At 60.2% G+C, this 17,914-nt stretch overlaps 1 protein-coding gene across 8 annotated transcripts in view; it reads left to right on the forward strand.

Moving 5' to 3' along the window:
- The window catches only part of CBFA2T3 (CBFA2/RUNX1 partner transcriptional co-repressor 3), a 79,534-nt gene extending 65,045 nt beyond the window's left edge, over positions 1–14,489 (forward strand). For 7 of the 8 annotated variants that reach the window (XM_055412938.2, XM_055412937.2, XM_055412939.2 and 4 more), the window contains 9 exons: positions 970–1,211; positions 1,306–1,395; positions 5,823–6,004; positions 6,615–6,838; positions 9,363–9,448; positions 10,015–10,213; positions 10,659–10,727; positions 10,975–11,165; positions 12,515–14,489. In XM_055412938.2, coding sequence (XP_055268913.2) covers positions 970–1,211; positions 1,306–1,395; positions 5,823–6,004; positions 6,615–6,838; positions 9,363–9,448; positions 10,015–10,213; positions 10,659–10,727; positions 10,975–11,165; positions 12,515–12,814 — 1,583 coding nt within the window. In that variant the 3' untranslated portion in view covers positions 12,815–14,489. The remainder of the gene's footprint in view (positions 1–969; positions 1,212–1,305; positions 1,396–5,822; positions 6,005–6,614; positions 6,839–9,362; positions 9,449–10,014; positions 10,214–10,658; positions 10,728–10,974; positions 11,166–12,514) is intronic. The other variant, XM_055412944.2, reaches the window with a different exon arrangement.
- Positions 14,490–17,914: the final 3,425 nt, after the last annotated feature.

The following is a 17,914-nucleotide window of genomic DNA, read 5'->3' on the forward strand; positions in this document are numbered from 1 at the left end:
ATATGTATATGAGCATGAGTGCACATGTGTTCGGTATATTGTGTGAGTGTGCATGCAAAGATTTTAAGGGAGGGAGGACGTGGGGAATGAAGGCGTGTGTAAGGGGGAGGGTCATTTAGGGTGGAGCTGGCGGGCAAGCACACAGAGGACAAGTGTGCAAACTTGAAGGAGCAGATTGTGGAGGTGTGAGTGACCACTGAGTTTATGGGCTGCACCGCGGGACTCCCAGAGGTGTCCATGTCCAGAGCCCCCTCCCCTGTCATCAAAGACCCTGGAAGCCCTCTACCCCTGACCTCTGTGCAGGCTCTGAGGCCAGGAGGCAGGTTGCAGGTGGCCAGGCATGGGAGGACTCCCTGCCCCTGGGGATAGGCTCCCCTGAGGTTATGTTCCTGCCCCAGGCCACTTCACCACACCCCCATGTCTATCACCCTGGAACCCACTGTGCTGCTCCCGGGGCCCTGCACAAGGTCATCAAAGACCCCTCGGGTCACCAGCCTGTCCTCCACACACAGCAGGGCCCAGGGGCACACATGTCTGCTGTGCAGCAGCCCCTACCAGCATCCAGCCCAGCTTGTCCTGGGGTCCAGGCTCCCCTGGCCCACCCTGAGCCCTGTCAACCTGGCACTGAGGCCCTGATGCAGGCAGTGGGGCCATCGTGGCAGGTGTGAGGGTCACTGACTTTCGGGGAAATGAGAAGATGGAGCAGCAGATCCCAATGGAAGGAAAGCCCCTCCACCTGTTCACCGGAGATGCATGGGTGCCAGGCAGCGGGAGGGCCCAGGTGTCTTTGGGAATAGAGGGCCTGACTACACAGCCCAGAGCAAGGCCAAAGGACAAATGAGGGTGGGCACATCTGGAGGGCGGCCATGCTCGGCTCCTCCCTACACCGGGGCCCCAGTCTGCATGTTTGTAAAGGGTGTCTGTGGGGCCCATGGCACTCTGCTGCATCCTCATCCCCTCCCCCCGCAGTGATGAATGGCAGCAGCCACTCGCCCACAGCCATTGGCGGTGCCCCGTCCACGCCCAACGGCTTCAGCAATGGCCCGGCCACCTCGTGCACGGCTGCGCTATCCACGCAGCAGCTGCCCCCAGCCTGCGGGGCCCGGCAGCTCAGCAAGCTCAAGCGCTTCCTGGCCACCCTGCAGCAGTTCGGCAGCGACATCTCCCCAGAGATTGGGGAGCGCGTGCGCACGCTGGTGCTGGGGCTCGTGGTGAGTCGGGTGGGGATGCAGTGACCCCAGGCCGGGCCAGCCTCGGTCTCTGCCCTCCCCTCCCCAGGCTGAAGCCAAGCGTCTTCTTCCCCAGAACTCCACACTGACCATCGAGGAGTTCCACTCCAAGCTCCAGGAGGCCACCAACTTCCCACTGCGGCCGTTTGTCATCCCTTTCCTGAAGGTAGGGACCAAACCTCCTCCCCACCCTGAGGCCCCAGGGGGCCTGAGTCTGTCCTCTGCCAGCTTAGATCAGCCCCACCCTCAAAACTCTAATCCCCCACCCTCTGGGAGAGCAGTGCTGACCTGGTGGCTGATTGCTTCAAAACTGCTGCTGGGCCAGAGCCATCCTCCCCTGACCCCAGGCTCTGACATGCAGCTGCCAAGACCAGTCCTGCAGTTAGTGGCCAGGACAGCCTCTCGACATCTATGTTCCGAGCACCTGCTATGTGCTAGCCAACCTGTCATAGATTCTGTGGAGCTGCGGGCAGGGGGCATTTCAGTGAAGGAGGAGAGTGGGGAACAGACCCTTCCAGGCAGCAGGGAGCATGCCTGCAAAGGCCCTGAGGCAGGAGTGGGCCTGCAAAGGTCCTGAGGTGGGGGTTGGAGGGGGGGGTGTGCCTGCTGTGTTGCGATCCTGTGCCTCAAACAGAGTGAGGGGATCAGGACAGTGGACAGACTGTGGGCTCATAAGTGAGCAGACAGGTGGGTGAGTGGGTGTCAGTTGGGAAGCCACCTGATGTGGTCATCAGGGAAGATGAACAGTGGACCAGGGCCTCTTGGCAGGAGCAGTTGATGTTGGGTTGGTGGCAGCCACACCAGGGCGAGTGAGCAATGCATGCTTCCGGGCCCCCACCCAGACCCCCCGAGTCAGAATCTGCATTGAACAAAACACTGAGCAAAGCTTCTGCACCAGACCAGGAGGCGTGTACGTGCAGACAGCATCAGACCCAAGTCTGCCCTGCAGCACTTCTCAGGACCTTTACTCCCCTGTGAACACCACACATCTCCCAGAGTGGGTAGAGACAAGGTGCTCCCCAAACATATTTGACCACAGACGCCTCTGCTCTCTCACCTCCCCAGGTCAGGTTCCACAGCGCACTTGGGAAGCGCCCGCCCTGAGTGTGGCTGACATCCCCCCTCGGGCTCTTGTTTCCTGGGCCACAGTGATGTTCACAGCCGTGGGTTCATCCCTCCATGCACGCTGTGCCCCGGTGGGGCCTGCCTTCCAGGGGCAGGCCAGAGCAGATGTGCTCAGGTTCAAGCCCTGACGCTGCCACTTAGCCCCTGTGGTCCTGGGCCTGGCGAGTCCCACTTATGGAGTGCCTCCGTGTCTGTGGTTGGAACTTGGGAGCCATTCTTGGGCTGTTGGGAAGGTGGCAGGGAGCGATCAGGCAAAGAATTTGACATGTGCTCCATTCATCTGGGGATTTCAGGGGTTCCGCAGACAGGTGTCCCCTGCAAGACTCTTCTGCAGCTGCCCCCACCAAGCCCCCAGGAGCCCTCAGGGGGCGGCACAGATGCTGCCACTGTGTCCAGTTAACAGGCGGGGAAATTGAGGCCCCCGCCTGTGGGGGGTACTAGGATCCATTGACTCCAAGCCTCCTGGCCTGCGCAGGGTGTGCCCCAGGCCCGCACCTTGCTCCAAGGGGACCCACATCACACCCCCACATCCGCTGCCTCCACTCGCCTTCCTGCCCTCCGCCCACACCCTGCTGAGCTCACGCTGAGCTGGGCCCAGGCTTCCCCATCTGGCAGTCGTTTGCATTCATCAGGAGCCCTTCCCGCTCTTCCTTTCAACTTACTGCTGACTCCTCACTCCCCATCTTTGGGGACACCGCGCGCCTGCTTCTGTCAGATCAGATATTTACAGCAGATGTCGCCCTCCATGTTAGCTGCCCACGTTTACCCAGGAGCAGGGAAAACACGACACATCCCCGCTCTCACCCAACCAGGCCCACAGCCCCCTGCCCCTTGAACTCGGCCACCCCCTGCCTCCTCTCAGGGACACAGCCAACCTGGCACTGTCTGCCTCGGTGTCCCCTCTGCCTGTAGCACGGCCATGGGACTGTCAGGACTCTGGTGCCCTGACTGTCCTCCCGGTAACAGGCAACTGGGGTGAGGGACGTGCTGGCCACACTGAATGCCCAGGGCCCTAGACCAAGGTGCTGTCAGGGACAGAGTCCATTTGCCTGCCTGACATGGAGCTTCTAGGCAGATCAGGCCTGTTCCCCGGTCTTGTGGACAAGGCACCGGCCAGAGCCCTACCCGGGAAGTGCCCCTCCCCTGCCCCCCATTCACTGTAGGACCCCGGCCTCTTCAGAATGCAGAGTGCCACGGAGAGCCTGCAAGGTGTGCCAGCCTGCTGGCGGCAGCGGGGGGGCTCAGTTTTCCCACCTGTGACCTGGGAGCAGCAAGGACAGTGCCTTCCAGTGAATTGATGGCCCCCCAGGCCCACCATGGTGTACTTGCGTGGTGGCCCCCTTGGCCATCTCCCATGAAAGAGGCAGGAGCTGCATCCGGTCTACCAGGCTCACAGCCAGCTCTGCCCTTGGGTAACTGAAAGTCCCTGGGGTGTGACTGCCCACCTCCCCAGGTGGGACTGGACTTAACTCACGCGAGGAATGGGAGGAGCCACAGCTTCTCGCAACTCCAGCTGCAGGTGAGGCAGGAGTCAGAGAAGTTAAGTGACCTGCCCACAGTCACACAGCATAGCCAGGGTGGGCTGAGACAGGGCCCCCAGTCACGCAGGCTGTGCGTGCAGTGGAGACGATGGAAACATCATAAACCCTCGTTACATAAGAGACACCTGCTCCACTGACACCGTCGTCCTCCGGCCTGAGTGCCCCTCTGGGAAGAGGGCAGGGTGGAGCCTTTGATCAAGGGGCAGAGCAGGGTTCACTTATCAGTGGTGAGGCATCCCGGGCGCCCTGAGTCCTGGAGACAGCACTCGGGCTGCTGTCTTGGAGGGACATGAGGCCCCCCAATCTCTACCCATTTCTTCTGGCCTGGGGTCCCCATTCCCCCAGCCCAGGGCCCCAGGAGCTCTGCATCCTCTCCTGAGCCTGACACTGTGCGTGGCTGGGTGGTGGGGCTTTCCAGAAGCCAGGAGATGCCACCCACCCGGCCGGCCCTCTGCCCGCGGCCCCTGCTCCCAGCTGGCCCCAGCCGGCCAGGAATCCAGATGTTTCCATGGGTGGCGGGCGGGCAGCGGCCAGCCGCGCCGTCCCCACCCTGCTGTGCCGGGAGAGGAGTGGGAGGGAGGATGTTTGGCGTCTTCCAATCTCCTGGGACCTCCTTTCCCAGCTCATGCTCCTAACGTGTTCAACAGATGGCGGGCTGGCCCTTGTTCAGCTATCCAAATAGAAAAACAGGCCTGGCAGCCCGCGCTGCCTCACGAAAACGCATCAGCAGCTTGATCTGTCCCCGGGTGGATGGCGGGCGGGGGCTGGGGAGGCAGAGGTGGGAGGGGCCACGAGGCAGCTTGGAAACACCATGAGAAAGTTGAGGAACTGCATTTATTTACAAATACTCAGAACTCTGGCTGTCCCCAGTGGCCTGCGCTGGGCCCCCATCCAGCCTGCACCCCTCACCCAATGGTGGTTCTGGGAAGACCACAGAGCCCCCTGCGGCCCAGCTGGCAGGCCCAGAGCCTGGTGAGGGCAGAGGCTGGAGGGCACAGCGGTTACATCCAGTTGTCGCAGGCCAGATCTGCATGCGAATCCTGTACCCACCCCACACACACCACGCCCTCCTGTGCTATGGTGCCCTAACCCACAAATGTGGAGCCAAGTGGTCGTGTCCAGACCCCCTCCCCCCCAGGAGGTGACCACGTATCAGCTTAGTGATGTGGGCATACAGAGCATTCCAGGCTGGGCTGGGGACCCACAGGAAGTGGGAAGGCAGGGGCCAGCCATCTGGGGCAGGTGTGCTGGGGTCCTTCTCCATGGTGCAAGTCAAGACAAGTGTGGGGGCTGCCCCTCGGCTCTGAGCCTCACCCCCTCCTCCAAGAACGGTTCACCCAAGACCTGATCCCATGGGTACAGGCAGTGGATCCTGAGGAGGATCCCTCCTCGCCTTCTCCTGATGCCAGAGCAGAAGGGAGTTTAGTGACAGGAAAAAACCCCAAATCCCCTGGGGGCATGGTCTTGCCCTCATTCCCAGGCTGCTGCTGCTGCTGCTGCTAAGTCACTTCAGTCGTGTCCGACTCTGTGTGACCCCATAGACGGAAGCCCACCAGCTCCCCCGTCCCTGGGATTCTCCAGGCAAGAACACTGGAGTGGGTTGCCATTTCCTTCTCCAGTGTGTGAAAGTGGAAAGTGAAAAGTGAAAGTGAAGTCGCTCAGTCGTGTCCGACCCTTAGCGACCCCACGGACTGCAGCCTACCAGGCTCCTCCATCCATGGGATTTCTAGGCAACTGGAGTGGCTTGCCATTGCCTTCTCCGCATTCCCAGGCTGTAGCAGAGGAATTCAAGGCCCAGAGAGGTTGTGCATCTTGCCCAAAGTCACACAGCAAGGTTGGCCATTGGCCTCCCTGCCTCACATCTGAGCACCCTCATGCCCTGACCTCAGCCGGCAGCCATTCTAAGCCTGTCCCGCCCTCCTTGCAGGCTAACCTGCCCCTGCTGCAGCGGGAGCTCCTGCACTGCGCCCGCCTGGCCAAGCAGAGCCCTGCACAGTACCTGGCCCAGCACGAGCAAGCCCTGCTGGATGCTGACGCCTCTTCCCCTGTCGACTCCTCAGAGCTCCTGCTGGAGGTTAACGACAACGGCAAGAGGAGGACTCCCGACAGGTATCTAGGGGCGCGACAGGCAGTGCCCTCCCCTTCTGACTCCTGAGAGCTGCCCTCCTGCCGAGGTTCAGTGGGCGCCCAGTGCCAGGGCTGAGAACTCAGGTGGAAACCATGTTGTGTTTCATGGCCACAGCCACTGGGCTGGTCAAGTTCAGCCTTAACTGCACAGGATGATCACCAGGAGGCCACCCTGTCCGGCTGTGGCGAGGCCTCCTGAGGACTCAAATGCTCCTAACCCCACCCCGGGAGGACAGGGGAGGAGACAGGAGAGAGTCTGCCTGGCAGGAGTTTCCTGCAGGTGTGCCCGAATGTCCAACGGCCCGAGGTCCCCAGGTGCCTGGGCTGACGCCCACTGCTGGGTCACAGCACGGGTATGTGTCCTGCTGCCAGGGAAGGCTGTCTCCCCACTCTCTTCAAGAAGACCCAGGCACCCTGACCCCCAAGTCCCAGGAGCCCCCACCCCTGAGAAGGAGGGGAGAGGGGCGCCAGGCCCCCAGCGGCCAGGTCTGTCTCCTGCTTGCTTACTCTGTCCACGCCCCTGCCTCCCACTCTCCCCTCCGTCCGTGGCTCGTGGTCCCTTGACTATGTCCCCACCTGCTCTCTGGACCAGGACCAAAGAGAATGGGTCAGACCGGGACCCACTGCACCCAGAACACCTCAGCAAACGGCCGTGCACCCTGAGCCCTGCCCAGCGCTACAGCCCCAACAACGGGCTGCCCCACCCACCGCCGCCCCCACACTACCGCCTGGAGGACATGGCCATGGCCCACCATTTCCGGGACTCCTACCGCCACCTTGACCCCCGGGAGCTGCGGGAGCGCCACCGGCAGCTGGGTGAGTGGTGTGGGCAGGGGCAGCCAGGGCGGCTGTGTGTACCTGCAGGTGGGCGCCGCCTGGACATGTCTGTCTGGAATGATGGACATGAGAACATGGTGCAGAGGAAGGGTCTGCACCCCACCCCAGCTGGGCTGCACCTGGAAGCCTGAGGGACAGTCATCTTTCGAGACTCTGTCCTGGGGGACAACCCGACATCCCCCAGGCCCAGGAAGACCCCTCCCCATGGAAGGAGGGGCACCATGGCTACAGAGGTACCTGTCCTGGGGGACTTAGAGCCTCTCAGGGTGCATGGTAGCCAGGAAACACCTGGCACGTGGGAGTCCCCAAGGCATAGGAGCTGTGGCCTCACCTGCAAGGCCTGGGTGCCCCAAGGGAACGTGAAGGCACCACTGATCACACACAGCCAGTTCTGCCCTCTAACGGGATGGGCATCAACACCAAAACACCAGATCTATAGCGGGGTGGTCCCTGAGCAGAGGAAGGAGATGAGAGAGACTGGGCGCTGGGGCCACACCCCTGGGGGCAGGACTGCCTGGTCCTCTGAGCTCTGAGATTCCCCAGGTGCCCCTGGGCAAGTCACAGCCCCCCCCCCATCTCTGCACACCTGCAGCCTCGCTGCTGATTGGTCTGTGAGCAGCCCTGCCCTTGGGGCATGAGGGGTTAATAGAGGGCTGGGTCCAGAGTGGGTGCCATAGGGCCCAGCTGTGCTGGTGGCAGGCTGACAGCTCTTGGTGGAAGTCTGGTTGGCACTATATGCTTTACTGGGCTCCAGAAGGCAGCACCCCGAATGTGTTTTGATACACCTGTGCGATGTGTTAGTCCATCCACCTTACAGATGGGCAGACTGAGGCCCAGAGGGATAATGGACATGCCCAAAGTCGTCTAGCAATGACGACTGGCCTTCTGAGCCTCCTCTGTGCTGGTCAAAGAAATGAATGAGACCAGCCTGCAAAGGCTGCCCCTGAAATGGAGGCCTGGGACACCAACTAGGGGCCCAGAGTCAGGGTCAGCAGAGGCCTTGCCTCTTATCAGGCCATCTCCCCGCCTCCTCCCTATGGGAGCTGCCAGGGCCTGGGCCCAGGCAGCAGGTGACAGCGTCTGGCTCCCCACAGCCGGGTCAGGCAGGTGCTAATTCCCATCCGCTTCTGCTAACGCAAAAATAAACGCCAGCTGTCAGGCAGATCTCAGCCACTATTTTGGTTGGGGCGTTGGCACGGGCCCCAGCTCCACGGGCAGCAGGGCAGGGCGGTGGGTGGACAGCGGGCTCTGTCTACCACCTCCCACCTCAGCTGCAATTTGAGGAGGTGTTTCAGGTTTGGGAACCAATAAAGGCCTAAGTAGACCCCAGCCCAGGAAGCATGGAGCATGCTGGGTCTCAGTGAGGGTGATCCTGTTTGGTATTTCAAGCAGTATAAGAGGAGAAGCTGTGAGAATGCCAGATGCTGCCCCTCTGGCATGAATTTCTCAGCTCATGGTTGTTTTGTTTCTGATTATGGAGTGGGGGCATCCCATTGTTTCAGTCCCTGGAGCTGTACCAGCCAGTGGCTAAGAGCACAGCCCCAGCGCCAGTCAACCTTGCTTGACCTTGATCAACATGTCCCCTTAACCAGCCTCAGTTTCCTCATCTGTAAAGTGGAAATAACAGCAGGATTCCCTCCCCTAGAAGATGAAGCAGGGATGAATGGGTAAAGCACTAAGTACAGAGCCCTCCTCCATCCACACCAGGGGCTCTCCTCTCCCATTCAGGAGGCAGGGAGGCTAGGAAAGTGAGGCACAGGTAAGACAAGGGGCCCAGGCCCCATGGGGAATGAATGCCAGGGCTTTTGACTTTTCCCAGCCCCACTGTTTCTCAGGAGACCACACTTGGAGCTGCTCACTTGAGACCCAGCAGATTAAGCCCGGCACCCCTCTTACCAAGCAGGAGCTCAGCCCACGGAGGGGATCGGGCTTTGTCAGCCCTGCCCTGTGGACTGACACAGTCTTTTGTGTGATTGAGAATAAACAAAGAAGCACCTGTGATTACTAAACAACCAGAGATATAAAGGGCTTAAGGAAATCTGGGAGCCCAAGGGTGCTGAGGAGGAAGGAGCCTGCCACCTGGGCTTTGGAGGGTGCATAGGAGTTCAGCTAGCTCAGGAAAAGCAGTAAAGTGTGAGATGAAGCCAGGCAGCCACAAGGAGACCCTCAGCAGTGGAGACACCCCTTAAGTGAGGTCCATGGCCACTTCTCTGGCAGCAGGGGGCAGAAAGAGAGAGAGTAGCTGGATTTGGGGGAGGGGAAGGAATAGCCAAAGCGAGGAATGGGGATACCAGTTTCTTCCTCTCAAGCATGAGTAGAGGAGAGGCCAGTTCCTGACTCATCCCACCCAGGACGGTGGGCAGAGAGAGGGTCAGGGCCCTGGGTTCCCTTCCTCACCTCCCCACTTTCCCCAGGAGGGCACAGCCTGTGGGCGGGGTCTGGGGTGAGCAGGGGCGTGGCTTGATTAGCAGGGGCGGGGCCTGAGCGTCCGCTCCCTCCGCAGCAATGCACGGATCCCGGCCTGAGGAAGTGATTGACCACAGGCTCACGGAGCGCGAGTGGGCGGAAGAGTGGAAGCACCTCAATAACGTGAGTGTCCAGGCTCAGGCCACGGGGTGCCGCAGCCACTCCCAGGCGCTCTGCCCAACCTTCAGGCGCGGGCTGCTGTGCCCTCCCTCGGCCCTGTGCCCATGCCTCTGCTTCCTCTGCACTCCTGGCCAGCCTCAGAACGCTTCCCCCTGGGCCGCCATGGACTGTCTCCCTGAGGAAGTTCCCTTGGCCATGAGGGTTGGACCCCTTCAACACCATTTTCAGGTCATGCCTGTCCCGCGACCTTTTGGGGAGGGGAGCCCAAGAGAAGGGCTGTCCCCAGAGCAGCACTGACCCCTCTGCTCCACGGGGCAGACTGCGACTCCAGGGGTGCAAGGAGAGCCCCAGCTTTGGGTCCTGGACAGTCTCCCCACCAGTGGGAGCCCTGGGTGCCTCCCCAGCCCTTGCCCAGGTGCTCAGGGATCTTTTGCAGCAGCAGAAATGGATTTTCCAGCCAATGCCTCAAGAGCCGCGGGCAGGCCACACGGTCGGGTGGACCGGGCTGGAGTGTGGGACAGTGAGCTGTCCTCCTCTGCGTGCGGCTCACCCACCCTGGGTGCCCACAGCTCCTGAACTGCATCATGGACATGGCTGAGAAGACGCGGCGGTCACTGACCGTGCTGCGCCGCTGTCAGGAGGCTGACCGCGAGGAGCTCAACCACTGGATCCGGCGCTGCAGCGACGCGGCAGAGGACAGCAAGAAGGGCCCCGGGCCGACCGCCCGGCCCCTTGGCAGCTCCGCAGGCACAGAGGGCGCTCAGCTAGGTGCGCTGTAGGGCACGTGTAGGGCCGGTGCAGGGGGACCAAGGCCAGGCCATCACTGATTATGGCCCTGCAGGGAAATAGCACCCAAACCGCCCCACCTGGAAAAGAGGGGTCTTCTGCTGCACAGACACTGCCTGACCTTCAGGAAGGCTCAGTTCTTGGTTCCAATGGGACAGGGGCTCGGCAATGGGAGGCCCCGGGGGCCTGATGACCATGGAACCTGAGAGAGGCCATCTCAGCCCAGCTCCCAGTCAAATCCAAGGCCCATTGCCCCCGACAGTCTCCCTTCATGACATTGCCCTGTTCCCCCCTCCACCAGCTGCAGAGATAGGGTTTCCCCCATGTGTACCTCAGGGACCCCCAAGATCACTCCCACACCCTGCTCCCAGGGCCCAAGCAGGCGTGGCCCCATCTTGTGTGTGACGCTGGTGCCCCTGTGTTTCAGATGTCCACCGGGAGTTCATGCCTCGGACCCTGTCAGGCTACATGCCCGAGGAGATCTGGAGGAAGGCGGGTAAGTGGGGATGGCATGGGGCCCTAGACTTTCCTGCCCTCCCCGTATGCTGGAGGGGCCCAGCAGGGCCTTCCCAGGTCTGCTGACCCACTCTACACCCTCTAGGGCATGGCACCCTGCATACAGTAGAGGGCAGGCTTTGGAGATTCCCCCACAATCATGCCTGGTTGCCCTCCCTGGGGTTGTGGGCAGGGGATACCCAGCTGGGCTGGCCCAGGAGACAGACAGCCCAAGGTGTCCTTTTCAGAGGAGGCGGTGAATGAGGTGAAGCGGCAGGCAATGTCAGAGCTGCAGAAAGCCGTATCTGATGCTGAGCGCAAGGCCCACGAGCTTATCAGCACAGAGAGGGCCAAGATGGAGCGGGCCCTGGCAGAGGCACGGCGGCAGGCCTCCGAGGACGCCCTCACTGTGGTCAACCAGCAGGAGGACTCCAGCGAGGTAGGGCCGCCCCCCACCCCCGCCCCTAGTCTGGGGCACCACCCCGGCTCCACCACCTTCCAGCCACGTGGCCTTGTGCAGCCCCAGGGCCTCTTGACCCCACGTGGCCTGGTGAGCTGGATCCTGTGGGTGTCCCCATTGTACAGATGTGGAAACTGATGCCTCCAGAGAGTGGCTGGATCGCCCCCAGTCACTCCCCAGGAAGTGGTGGGACCGTTGTTCAAACCCAGGCTGGCTGACACCAAAGCCCACGATCTCTCTGATCCCTGAAAGCAGAAGTGTGCACAAGTCACTGTCCTGGTACCTGTGCGTCTGCAGGCTGGACTGGTCCAGAGGGGCGGGTGGGAACCCTGGGTAACCAAGTACATTCTCTCTTTGTCTGAGAATGGCTCTGAAGGCAGAGAGATGAAGCGAAGGGTGCGGCCTTCTTCAGGGGCCCCTGGACTGTCTTCAAGGAAGGCACTTCTCCAAAATCCCCTGGGCCTGTCTGTGCTGTACTGGCCCTGAGAGGGAATGAGGAGATAACTCCCGGTCAGGTGGTGCCCGTATGCATCTCTTTTCCACTGCGCTCTCAGCTGGAGCAGACAGACCTGATGGTCTGAGGGGCCAAGGGAACGGGGATGCAGAAGGACGGCCTGTGCTGCTTCAGGCCATGGACGTGCATGGGGGTAACGGTGGGTGTCAGGGAGCCCACAGGCAGGGCCGTCCATCCAGGCAGTCCTGGAGGGAGTGAGCCGACAGGGATGCAGGAAGCCACGAGGGCGGGAGCTGGGGGCACACCTGCAGAGGGTGGCCAGCAGGAGGCTTGGGAGGCTACCATGGGCCTTCCTCCCAGGGCGGCTTGGCTTCCCCACCCCACAGCCCACGCTGCTGCTCCCAGTCTTTCGAAGGTGGAATCCCTGCCCATATTCTGCTCACGTGGGTGGCTGGGGTCATTGCTTGTTCCACAAAAAAGGAGCAGAGGCCCAGTGGTAGGGAAAGGACTTCAGCAGCTGTGGCGCTCACCACCCCTTTACTCTGCCCAGGCTGTAACATTCTGGTATCAAAGCCCTGGCAGTGCCAGGAGGGATTCGTGAAAGAGAGGGAAGGGGCCGTGGCACACCATGAACTTGTCTGGGGTGGGCTGGGGTGGTGGGAGCCTGTCCCCCCGGAGTGGCCCAGCCAAGGGGCCATGTAGAGGGTCACCTGCGAGCCTGGGAGCGTTGAGTTTTTTTCTCTTCTTGTTTGGTGGTGCCATGACTGGGTTTGAGCCGGTGTGTTTGGAGCGTGTGCCTGGTCTGCAGCTGGGTGGGTGCTCGGGGGAAACGGGGTGAGCCTGGGCCACCCTGATCGTCCCCCCTCACCTCCAGAGCTGCTGGAATTGCGGGCGCAAGGCCAGCGAGACATGCAGCGGTTGCAACGCGGCCCGCTACTGCGGCTCCTTCTGCCAGCACAAGGACTGGGAGAAGCACCACCATGTGTGCGGACAGAGCCTGCAGGGCCCTGCGGCCGCCGTGGCCGAGCCCGCGCCTGGACAGTCCGATGCCGCCACAGGCCTGGGCCCCTGCCTGCCCCCGGCCGCTGCCAGCCCCAGCGAGGCGGGCTCCACTGGGCCTTCCCGCCCCGGCTCCCCTGGCCCACCTGGCCCCCTGGACGCAGCGCCCCGCTGACCGGCCAGGACCTGATGCCCATCTAACTGCCCAGCCCCGCCCGGCCCACAGGACGCGCACCCGGCCCTGGGAGCCAACCATGGGAGTCACCGCTGCTACTGCTTCTCTCCAAAAGAAAACAGAACCGACAAGACTGCATTCACACGACTTCCTCAGCTACCTGACGATCATGCCTCGACCTCTTCCGAATCCTCAGAAACCGCTCACTGAACTTTAGGCGGCGGATAGACGCCGGCCAGAGGTGACCGGCTTGTCCACACCCGCCTCTCCCTCCCTGTCCCTCTCTCTGTCTTGTTTTTCTCTCTTTATGACTTTCACATATTTTGTCTTCAATGAAAAAATAGAATTGTTTGGTGGCTTATATTTTCATTGAAGAGTTTTGGAGGACTTTGTGGCAAGAGAGCTACTCAGAAATGGACAAAGAAAACTGGGGTTTTCTTCCCTTGCCTGATTCAAAAGGGAAAAGGAAAACTGTTCTTTCATAGCCGGAGATCCGAGCCGCCAGTTCATGGAAACCGCCCCACGGGCGTGTGGCCAGTGCGGTGAGGCTGGTGAGAAAGATGTCAGACTCAAGTCGTAATTTTCATTTCAGATTTTTTTTCTCCTTTAATGTCAAATTCTTTGGCTTTAAGTAGAAATCCAAAAAGTTTTTTTAAAAAAAGAAAAAAAAAAGGTAAAGGAAGCATGCTGCAGTCCATGGGGTCGCAAAGAGTCAGACACGACTGAGCGACGGAAATGAACTGAACTGAAAGGAAGCATACCTGTAAACTACCTTGCCAGCTAGCTAGCCAAGGATGCCGGACACACCTCTGCTCCAAAGGAAATCCAAAAAACATACACAAGAAGTCAAAATCCAAAATTTTGTTGTCACTGCCAAAGGATGTTTCTCACTGTTTTCCTCCACGCCTGGGCTGATTCCAGTGTCCGTCTTTTCTCTTGCTTTGATTCTGTTTGGGGGGGGCGATGGGGTGTTGGGGTTTGGAGTGTTTTGTCCAACAGGAAGCAACTTCTTTCTTTTCAACTCCATGGCAGCGCCTCCGCTGGGGCCAGGTGGGGTGGGGAGTGAGGCCCTCGGCACCCACACGTGTGTGCAAGTGTGTGTGTGCATGTGCGGTGGGACACACCCAGCATGCATGCATCTGCAGACGCTCAGGAAGGGTATCTTGTCCGTCCTCACACCCTCTGTGAATTTCCATCACATCTCATCCTTCCACTTGTGAAAAAAGTGCTAATGTGTCCTTCCGAGAGAGAATATAATTCCGAGACAAAACTGTGACAATCTTTCGGGTTGATTCTCGACTGCTTGTCCGAGCACGAGGAGACAGCCACAACGCCTTCCACTGCTGCTTCTCCTCGTCCTCCTCTACCTCTGCTGCCCGCTACACGAGCCTGCCGCCCAGCTCGTTTCTCCGTCCCAGCCCCCGTGTTTCCTGCAGACCCTCTCCTGTCTTCACACTTTTGCAAAAAAAGGAAAAAAAAAAACCCACAAAGAAAACCAATTTGCCCTCCCTGCACCTTCTGGAGACTTGACCAGCTGTATATAACCCTGCATTTTTGTCCAGCTCTTCCTCAGGGGATGGTCTCTCTGAAGTCCCCGCCCCATGCCTCACCCTGACCCCGATCCTATTCGTTCCCCCAGCGATCTCAAGGAGGAAATAAAGGAATAAGGAAATTCTGATCTGTACTCAGTGGGAGAACAAACAGCAGACATGGTCTCTGATCGGGGTTTTACTGCATGGCTGTAAGAAGTTCCAGGACTGGAGTGCAATAGTGACCAGCTACTGAAACCCAGAGCCCAGGGGCCTGCCGAAAGGCAAGAAGTCAATAGTATATGATAATGTGAATGTATATAGTCCTTGCAAAGGTCCAAATGATGATATTCATGATGATGATAATAAAGAAGAAATGTTTGCCAAATAAAAAATTAAGAGAAACCATGGAAGTATGTAAAGCATAGGAACTAGGTTTTCAGAGAAATCCGAACTGTGGTCCTCCAGGCAGCAATGTGTGTGTTGGTCACTGTTACTTTCTAGAGTTGTGAGAACTTATCCTTTGAGTACTGAGAGGAAGGACTCCATCCGGTTGCCACAGACCAGGTGCTGTTCAGACCCCACCTGGCAGGAGCCCTAACTCTGACCACCCAGCTAGACCTCTTACCCTCCAGAAAGCCTGTGAGCTGCACAGGGCTGCCAACCTCTCAGATGCTCGCTTCTGTGAGTTTCAGAAGAGCAGGGGCCATGTGGGATTCAGGCTCTCGTGAGGCACCTGTCACGTGTGCAGTCTGCTCTCTTACAAGCACTGAACCTGTTGGAATGGCAGTTTCGCACATGCTATGCTGTAGGCCCACCTCCCCTTGGCCTCTGTTCCTATGAGGTTGCAGGTAGGCGAGAGCGGGTGGTGCCCAGGGCAGCCCGGGATCTGGTGGGGGGGTCCGAGGCCCTGATGTCAGGACTACTGCAGCCCCGCAGGTGGGCTTGGCTGGCCTCTGCTCCTCTTCAAGGACAGGCAGGCACACCAGGGGTGGTAGTACATTGGCCAGCTGGTGTCAGCAGTCCAGACCAGCCTGCAGGACCAGACCTCAGGCTGAGGATCTGAGCTGGGGTGGCCCTCCCACCCCAGTTGTTGGAAAGAGGTCGCTGCAAGCCCGCTGGGAAAGGCTGTCTTCCTGGTGTGGCTCCCACACCCGTATCTCATACACTAAGGCCTGCCACTGGCTGGGGCTGCAGCAGCCTCGTGTGAGAGGCCAGCCACAGGCCGACAGATGGAGCCCCTGCCAGCAGCGAGTGTCCGCAAGGTCAGAGGGTTGTGGCCGGGTGGGCAGCACAGTTGAAGACTGAGGCCCAGAGCGGGAGAGAGGGGGCATCCCAGTGGGCGCCGTGTCAGCAGATCCCAAAGGTGTGGGCCGGGTCACACAAGGTAGGCCTCCTCCGTGCCCTGGGAGCCTGTTTCTGTTAGTCACTACGTTCAGGCCCTGCTTGAAGAGACAAACTCAGAAGGAGTAGCCCTGGTGGGAGGGGGACTGGCGGTCCGTGTTTTCCCGCAGTTTGCATCTGCAGCAGCCGCCTTTCTTAAGCAAAGAGGACCTCTGGATAGAAGGGCTCCCGCCTCCTCTCTCTGCCCCGAGGCTGTCCTGCCCTGCTACCCCTGGGGTCTCTGGTGGTGGGTACGTGTGCGGGGATCTCCTCCCAGGAGGCCCAGGTTGGACACACTGGTGACCCCAAAGCTCTGTAGGATGCGGCTGCTGGCAGAGCCTCCCTCCCCGCAAGTCAGACCGAAACAGCAGCTTTACCCCCATTCTGAGGCCAAAGCGAGGCCAGGAGGGCAGAGAGAGGCGGGCAGCAGCCACAGCTGCCAGCCCACCAGGCCACACCAGGGAGGATGGCATGGCCAGGGTGGCAGATGCTGGCCCGGGCCCCCTGACTCCCATGTAGAAAGCCCCTGGTGTGAGGCCCTTTGACCTTGCCCACCCCCTGTGCTCTCTGACCATTCTCCTAGGATGTGTCACTGTCCCCAGGTGGTGTCTGGGGGTATTCTGTTGGCAGAGACCGGTGCCCCCCGTTCCCTGTGTGGGCAGGCTGACACACCCCAGACCCCGTCGGAATCAGGAGGCTTCCTGTCCCCATGGCCCACCAGGACCAAAGGAAAGCCTTGGGTGCTACAGGGCAGAGAGGAGAGCTGGAGAAAGCCTCAGGGCCAGGAGGGTATGGACCGTAGGACAGAGGAGCCGGCCTTCTGGGAAGGGGCCGGGAGAGGGGCCTTCCTCCTGGTTTCATCCCAATGACACTGTGGAGAGAGGTCAGGACTGGCCCTGACTCCCTCCTGTTTGCCAGTTCTTCCAAATATATCCTCAAAAGGACACCAGAGTCCAGGCCCTGGCACCGCCCACCCTGCCTGACCCAGTTCTATAGCACATGTGTCTACCCATTGTTCTGCCAGTCTCTTCAGGCTATCTGTAAATTATCTATTGACTCTTTTATCAGTTCATCCCTCTGACCAATCTGGTCACCTCTTTGGCCATCCAGTCTCTCACCCATCCGTCCATCCATCTGTCCGTCTGTCCATTACTGTTTGTCACCTGGTCACCCATTCATCCTTCCACTATCTGCCCATCTGCATGCCATGCATGTGTCTCCATCTGACCCACACAACCACGCCTCAGTCCATCCCCAGCCGGGACCCAGTGTAGTACCAACACCCTCAGTGACCCAAAGCCACCTTGGCCATCCCCTCCCAGTGCCCCTCCCATGGATCCAGGCCTGCTCCAGGGACAGACCAGGTTCCACTACAGGCATTGTGGGCAGATTGGACCAACACTGTAGCAACAGCTCTGGCCAGTCTGGGCCCGCCTGGCAAGTGTGGTGGCTTTGGGCCAGGAGAGGTGCTGGAGGTGGTCCACACAACTGTTCAGGGGCCCTGTGACCAGGGCCGTCCATCAGGAAGGCACATTCTCTGGCAAGACTTGGACACTGCTGGGGGCGGATGGCGGGGCGGTGCCTGCTGCTTTCCTTGTCACCAGGGGTCACTGCCCGGAGGCGTCCCCAGAAAGGGAGGGAGACAGAGCCCCAAGCTGGCTTGCACCAGACACCAAGGCTCCCGGAGCCCCTTCTCTGGGTGCTCATTGTTGGCTCCACCTTTCCGCCTCACCTGTCTTCCATCTGGGGGTCCCAGAGCTGGGAGTGAGCCCTCAGAGCTGGAGAGCAGAGAAGGATCCCCGCCCAGGCTGATGAGGCTGGCATTCCCAGGACCCTGGAGGCCTAGCGCAGTCCCCACCTCATCTCTCCCTGGCCCCTGTGACCGCATACCTGCCTCCAGGCCCCCACGGCCCACAGGTGTCTTCCAGTCCCCCCTCCCCCCACCAGATTCATCCTGCTGGCCGCAGAGGCAGCGGAGGAGTCGAGGGGCCTGGACGGCCCACACGGAGGAGGCCCGGGGAGCTGGCTGTCTGGAGCAACCCATACAGTCTGAAGTGTTCCAGAAAACTCCATCTGCCTGCTTCCTGTTCATTTCAATTAAGTCGGCCCCTGGGGCACCTCACCAGAGACCCCTACAGCAGTTATGCAACGTCGGGGACTCAATGGTATCCCGACCTTAAACGTCTGA

The sequence above is a fragment of the Moschus berezovskii genome, chromosome 22 (genome assembly GCF_049115385.1).
Source record: "Moschus berezovskii isolate FMDL1 chromosome 22, NW_MosBer_1.0, whole genome shotgun sequence".
Lineage (NCBI taxonomy): Eukaryota > Metazoa > Chordata > Mammalia > Artiodactyla > Moschidae > Moschus > Moschus berezovskii.